General features: G+C 28.8%; 1 protein-coding gene across 1 annotated transcript; it reads left to right on the forward strand.

Moving 5' to 3' along the window:
• The first annotated feature begins 905 nt into the window (after positions 1-905).
• On the forward strand, positions 906-4,697 carry LOC105200574 (elongator complex protein 3). The gene is made up of 9 exons (XM_026132887.2): positions 906-1,326; positions 1,441-1,685; positions 2,192-2,395; positions 2,479-2,732; positions 2,829-3,018; positions 3,110-3,327; positions 3,407-3,667; positions 4,032-4,213; positions 4,327-4,697. Exons 1-9 carry the CDS (start codon positions 1,314-1,316, stop codon positions 4,404-4,406), a joined length of 1,647 nt encoding a protein of 548 aa, XP_025988672.1. The 5' UTR covers positions 906-1,313; the 3' UTR covers positions 4,407-4,697.
• The last annotated feature ends 3,150 nt before the right edge of the window (positions 4,698-7,847 follow it).

Below are 7,847 nucleotides of genomic sequence, written 5' to 3' on the forward strand. Positions count from 1 at the left end.
AAAATTATTAATTTAATGATAAATAATAATTAGTATTTAAATTAGCTATAGAATTTTTTTAGAAAATTTATATGATGACATCATCCACGCAGAACATTTCAGGAATATTGCAGCAACATTGCAATATTTCTGCAATATTACTGAAATATTTTGTGTATAAGCAAAAAATTAGTTCTCCATTTAAGTTTTATCTAATAGAAGAACATTATTGCCTAGTTTTACATTATTGCCAACGTTAAACGCATAAAGAGAAAATAATTTAAATTAAAACTAAACACGCAAAAGAATTGTACGAATACGCGTTTAAATAAGTGTGTGGTTCGCTATTGCAATATTATTACGTAACGATATAGTCCTGCTGGTGCCATCTAGTATAAATTTACTGTAAAAAGTAGCAGCAGAGAAAAGTTAGCGACCATAGGCCGGTATTCATAGTCGATTCTTATTTCAAGATCGTCTTAAGTAACGTCTTAAGATGCTAATACGGCTCTCTGATTGGTTGATGGCATCTTAGGGTGATACTTAAGACAATCTTAAATATAAGAATCGACTATGAATACCGGCCATAGTAAAGCTATAATTCTCTCTTCATCGTAGCAGCATTGCAAGATAACTCCGCTGTTGCACATCGGTCGGTAAGTGATAAGCAAATTTTTATAATTGAGTTAATAGAAAATTCTCAGACGAGAACGAAAATTTAGTAAAGATTTTGCTTTTGATTAATTTATCCATTCTCCACTCCTGAGAGTCCTGAGTTTAGCTCAGAAGAGAACATAAAATTATGTCTATTACCTACAGGATGATAGACTTTAGCTACGTAGTTCAATATCGATGTTTCGTGAGCATAGGGGCGCTTCAAAATCGCCTGCTTTTGTAACTCGGAAATTTGCGACTTCTGCGAGTGAATAAATGGAACAAAGAAACCAAAGAAGTTTTGATGGTTAATTGGTGGAGTGTTGCACGTGTTATTCTATAATTTTGTCTTCTTTTTGTTACCTTTCGCAGCAACTCTTTTTTTACTTGTTACAATAACGTTTCACAGCAATCTTTTGTGATATTAAAATCGCATATTACTTGCATAGAAAAATTGAGTGAAGTTAAGAAAAAATAAAATATGTTAATCAGTTTTAGGCCGGTATTAATACTCGATTATTATATTTAAGATTAAATACTGACTTAAAATGACAACCAAACACAGAGCTGTATTAACATCTTAAAACATTTATTCAAAACGGTCTTGAAATAATATTCAATTTTGAATATTGGTGTTAAAATACGTTTTGATTATTTTTAACGGACGATTTGTATAAATCATGACGTTATCCAGTAAGTCTGCAATGAATTATTATAATAATATAGTGTACAGCATAAAAAATAATGTAAACATTTAAACTAATTTATATTGAGATGTAACATTGTAGTACGTCTTTGCCTTTTCAGAGTTTGCAAATCAAAGTAAGGAGGAACGTATGGTAATAGCAATTGGAGAAATTATACAGGAGTTATTGAAAGCCCATAATGAAAATCGAGATGTTAATTTAAATAAATTAAAAACACGAATTTCTTCCAAATATGGCTTGGACTCCTCTCCAAGATTGGTTGATATTATCGCAGCAGTACCTAGTTCTGCTAGAAATATACTTGTACCGAAATTGAAAGCTAAACCTATCAGGACTGCTAGTGGGGTTAGTTTAGATGTATCACTCTATACCACAGACTTCTATATATTACATTAAACTGCTAACTTGAGATTTATTCCTTTTCCACATTCTAAAACTTGCATCGTTTATCTTTTTTCTTTTTTTCCACACTTAAAAAAAGGAATAAAATAAACCATGCAAGAAGTTCAGTTTTGGAATGAAAAACAATAAATCTTTAGAACTTTTATATTGATGCCATATGTAGTATAGAATATATTTAAAACAATTATATTTTGAGTACAGTGTCAAATCTTGAAATGATATATTTTGTTTTTTATAAACTTTGATGTCAATTATGACTTAATTATGTAAAACATTAAAAATATATAGAAGAAAAGTCAGTAGAAGATATTATATTTTACGATAAAAATTAGCTTTTACATTGCACCTTACTACACAGTTTTAATAAGAATTAGCAGTCTGTTGTAGTAAAAGTTTATTACATACAAATAATCTTTGTGTGAACAAAAAAAATAATAGTGCTATTGCAGATTGCTGTTGTAGCAGTAATGTGCAAACCACACAGATGTCCACATATTAATATGACAGGAAATATCTGTGTTTATTGTCCTGGAGGTCCAGATTCCGATTTTGAATATTCAACGCAATCATATACAGGATATGAACCTACATCTATGAGAGCTATACGTGCAAGATACAATCCTTTCTTACAAACTAGGCATCGTATTGAACAGGTAGATCAAGTGTTATGGTTATATTCAATCATTTTTAAGTTTATAGAAATATGATTATGTATAAATATATGTTGCGCTTTTAGTTAAAACAATTGGGCCATAATGTTGACAAAATCGAATTTATTGTTATGGGCGGTACTTTTATGTCTTTACCGGAAGACTATAGAGATTATTTCATACGAAATTTACATGACGCTCTGTCTGGTCATACAAGCAGCAATGTTGATGAAGCAGTGAGCTACTCTGAACGTAGTACTACAAAGTGCATTGGCATTACTATTGAAACTCGCCCTGATTATTGTCTCAAGAAGCATCTTTCAGATATGTTACGTTATGGGTATATATCTGCTTTTAATACAATATTTAAGATTGTGTAAATATTGTAGCTTATGGAGCTACCACTTAAGTGATAAAATAAAAATAAAATTTTTAGTTGCACACGTTTAGAAATTGGTGTACAATCAATATATGAAGATGTAGCGCGCGATACTAACAGAGGGCATACTGTACGTGCTGTGTGTGAAAGTTTTGAATTAGCTAAAGATGCTGGATTCAAGGTGATAGCTCATATGATGCCAAATTTACCAAATGTTGATTTAGAACGAGATATCACCCAGTTTAAAGTAATGTTACTACATATACATAACAATGCACATAACTTATAAGTTATAAATTATTTTTTATTAATGTTTATACTTTTGTATGAAATTTTAGGAATTTTTCAAGAGTCCTGCGTTTCGAGCAGATGGATTAAAGATTTATCCAACACTGGTTATACGTGGCACTGGCTTATATGAATTATGGAAAACTGGGAGATATCAGAGCTATCCGCCCAGTGTATTAGTTGATTTTATAGCTCATATTCTAGCTTTAATACCACCATGGACTCGCGTTTATCGTGTACAACGTGATATACCTATGCCACTAGTGACGTAAGTATAAATAATCAGATTATTCAAGCGAGACACATATAAATTACGATATACATCTTTGTTGTTTGTATAAAAATAGTTCTGGTGTAGAACATGGAAATTTGCGTGAATTAGCTTTAGCAAGAATGAAGGATTTAGGCACAGAATGTCGTGATGTTAGAACACGTGAAGTAGGAATTCAAGAAATACATCATAAAGTTCAACCCTACGAAGTTGAACTTATACGACGTGATTACACAAGCAATGGTGCATGGGAAACATTTTTGGCATACGAAGATCCCCAGCAAGATATTCTCATAGGCCTACTCCGATTGAGAAAATGTTCTTCTAACACTTTCAGGTTTGATTTTCACATTTTGAGTAGCATGATTTTTATATCATACCATTATATCATACTGTTATTATTTAGATTAGATATTTAGATATGATTTTTACATCTTGAAGCTTAGAAGATAAATTCTTTTATAATATAAATTATAAATATAAAATGGACACCTCCAAAAAATTATCATTTGTAATCTTTAATTTTCCAACTAATCTCTTGTAAAAGGCACACATACCTGTAAGCTGAAGGTCGAGATAAAACTCGATTTCTTAAGAAATTTGAGGACTATGAATTGACTGCTTATATATTCATTCAGAGCTATACATCATCTCACATATTATTACATAAAGAATATATACTAACACTCTGCTTCTTGTAGGCCGGAATTAAAAGAAAAAACTTCTATAATAAGGGAACTTCATGTTTATGGCAGTGTAGTACCTGTTAGCGCTCGTGATCCTACAAAATTTCAACACCAGGGCTTTGGTATTCTGTTAATGGAAGAAGCTGAACGAATTGCAAAAGAGGAACATCATTCTCATAAAATTGCCATAATTTCAGGTATATTGTATAATGCTTTTACATTTTTCATACAATGTTTATATTAATCATTATTATTAGATCATAAATTGATCAGAAGTTTAGAAATTTATACTAACAATTTTTTTTTGTAGGCGTTGGTACACGTAATTATTACAGAAAACTGGGTTACGAACTTGACGGTCCATACATGTCTAAAATGCTTATAATATAAAGACTATGTTTCAACGTGCACTATTGAAAATTTATAATACATGTAGATTTTTCAGTACTGAAAGTGTACATCGGAACACAGCCTAGATGTGATGTTACAAAATATATGAAAAATCATAGATATAATGAATATAACTTCATCTACAAAAAAACTCTTAGACTTATTGTTAGTATTTTTGTAGAAAAACTACAATGAAGGCTTCTAATATTACATTGTTAAAAATAAATGAAACAGAAGATCCAGAATACACATCACAAATCTCAAAACTTCAGAAATATATTTATTTGAAAATTTAATAAATTTTTAAAGAAAAAAATACTTAAATATAAATAAATAATAAAACTAATATCTAGAATAAAACAAAATATAAGCATGTGATTATTACAGAAAATTAGGTTACATACATGATGGTTCGCACGAGTTTAAAATACTATAAATAACTAATAAAGTAAATTTTTATTTAAGTTTATTAAGGTAAAGAGAGAAAAGAGAGCAAACAAATATAAATAAATAATAGAACTAAAGTATTCAAAATAACCAATTGTAAATATTTAAAAATATAGTTTTACTTATAAAATTTTATTATTTTTCTAAATTAAATAAAATGAACTTTTCTAGACTATGTATCTATATGATATTTTAATTAATAAAATATTAATAATTTAAAAATAGAAAATTTTATATTGCCATAGCAAATAATTCAATTTAATTATTATTACATTTTGTTATTTTTTAAAGTAGGTGACAAATAAAAGAATTTTCAGAGAATTTATTTTTTATATTGAAATCATGAATTTTTTGGAATTTATTGATATTCAAAGAAATTTTTATAATTTTTATTTTTAAATTTAAATTCTAGCTTTTTTTTGAAAAAACTATTTCTTTGATCATTTTTTTCATAATGCAAAATGGATTAAATGTGGTATACACGTCCACGTTAATCTCGCAACTCTTAAATTTTTATTAAAAAAATATATTAAACAATTGGCAAATTTAAAGACTGTATACAAATTATCGTAAAAATTTAAATCAGAGTTTAACAAAGTTCAACCAATAAGAGTCAGCACGAGGTATTTATGTGCACATAGTAATTTATTAAATTATCGAAAATAATAGACGTTTGATATTCAATTCATACACCTTAAGTGAAAAACCACCAAAAAATGAGAATATTCAATACGCGTCCAATTCTGTAGATCAATATGTATACGTAGAGTACTACTGTGTCCAAAAAGTAAGGTGACATTGCATTTATTTCGAAAATTCTTTATTTATTCTTGCAAATCAATTTCGTCCCCTTCAAAGTAATCCCCCCCTGATATAATACACATATTCCAACGGATTTTCCAATCTTCGAAACAGTTGTAATAATCGATTTCAGGAATGGCCTTTAGCTCCTTCTTCGCAGCGGCTTGAATCTCTTCTATCGACTCGAAACGGTGATTCGTGATTTTTTAACCAAAAACTCGACTAATATCGTTCCACAACCACCGTATTCACCTGATTTGGCTCCATGCGACTTCTGGCTATTCAGCAAACTCAAGCGGCCGCTCCGGGGACACCGTTTCGCTGCGAAGAAGGAGCTAAAGGCCATTCCTGAAATCGATTATTACAACTGTTTCGAAGATTGGAAAATCCGTTGGAATAAGTGTATTATATCAGGGGGGGATTACTTTGAAGGGGACGAAATTGATTTGCAAGAATAAATAAAGAATTTTCGAAATAAATGCAATGTCACCTTACTTTTTGGACACAGTAGTATATCCAACACTTATACTATACCTAATGATTCTAATGTTGATCCACACATAAGGATAGTGCACTGAAGAGGACTCGAAACGTGAGTTTGCGAAACGTTTGCGTATTAATGTAAATTTACGTTAATTAGCGTATGAACGCCATTTACCAATGTGTTTAATTATTAATAAATTACTATGTGCACATAAACATCTCGTGCTGACTCTTATTAGTTAAACTTTGTCAAACTTTGTTTTGAATTTCTACGATAAAAAATATATTATTTTAAATTAAGATGATTGTGGATTTAATTACTTTCAAATTCTATACTTTTGAAGAACTGAATACCTATATTGCGAACAGATCATTTTATTTCAAATTATATCTTTATAGTACTTCTTTTAAATATTTTCCAGTAATTCTTCAAAATTTCACATTTTTAATATGTAAAACTCAAGTGGCTCTTCTTTACGATTGTATGATATTACAGAAGATTAAAAGATAAATTTATTTGAAAACTGCATTTAAAAATTTAATTTTGAATAAAATTCCTGGAAAATCCGAGAATTCTCAGTCAATTCTTTTATAAAATTTAAATAAACACCTCGTAATAATCGGTAGATGTTACGTAAATATGAAACTTAAAATTGACTTATTTCATTATCACACTCATTATTTTTAAATATTTAGTTATAGCCAAAAGAAATATTTCAAAACTTTAGTTATAATAAATGATTTAATGTGGAAATAAAATTTAAAACGGATTTTTATTATTGTGTGGTCAGTATCTTATTTAAGTATTTTCGATTAATCACACACATTCGAAATATTTAAAGCGATTTCATAATCTAAAATAAAGAAATGTACATAGATGTATATGAGAACAGGTTTGCAAAATAATTTAAATATACGCTTAAAATATAACGTATTTTATTTACGATTTTTATAATTATATAACTATTTATTGTAGATATCAGTGAATTATATTTGTCAGTAAATAACACTGCCACTAAAAAGAAAATGCAAGTGATACAAATTAATAAAGGAGTCATTCTGTCGTTGCTTGATATTCAATAAGAGATGAAGACAAAAGACATACATTTGTCTCTTTCGCTGGAAAAAACTAATGATTTTATACATATATTCAAAGTATTCAAACAGTGCGCAATAAGTATGATTTGATCATCTGCCGCAAGATGGCGCAACGTGACGCATTCGCGAGATTTGATTTTATTTTTAATCTATTCATTGCGTATATATTTTTAGCTAATTATGCTATTTACAATTTTTATAATGCCTGCTAATCTTAAACCATAATTTAAAACTTCAGAAATATGTAGCACATACATAATAATTCTTTTATACTGTTTCTTATTGCTATTAAATAAATTATTTGTATGCATGTAACAGTTACTAATATCTAGCTGATATTTATATTCTCTCACTACAATTAATTATCGACAAAGTATTGCGATAAAATCGTTATTGTATCATAATGACAGTAATTATAGTGTTTCATAATGACAGTAATTGTAAGAAAAACTTTTTAGAAAAAATGAAACTGAATCAAGTGCAAATTAAATGCTCGTCGAGAATCTTGTAACGCAAAAACTCAATGATCTTTTTTAATTTTTTTCGCTTATTATGAGCAGTAGATATCATTTAGCACTTCAAAACTCTCTCGATTCTAAACTTTCAACGATG

This window comes from Solenopsis invicta, chromosome 1 (assembly GCF_016802725.1).
Source record: "Solenopsis invicta isolate M01_SB chromosome 1, UNIL_Sinv_3.0, whole genome shotgun sequence".
Taxonomy (NCBI): Eukaryota; Metazoa; Arthropoda; class Insecta; order Hymenoptera; family Formicidae; genus Solenopsis; species Solenopsis invicta.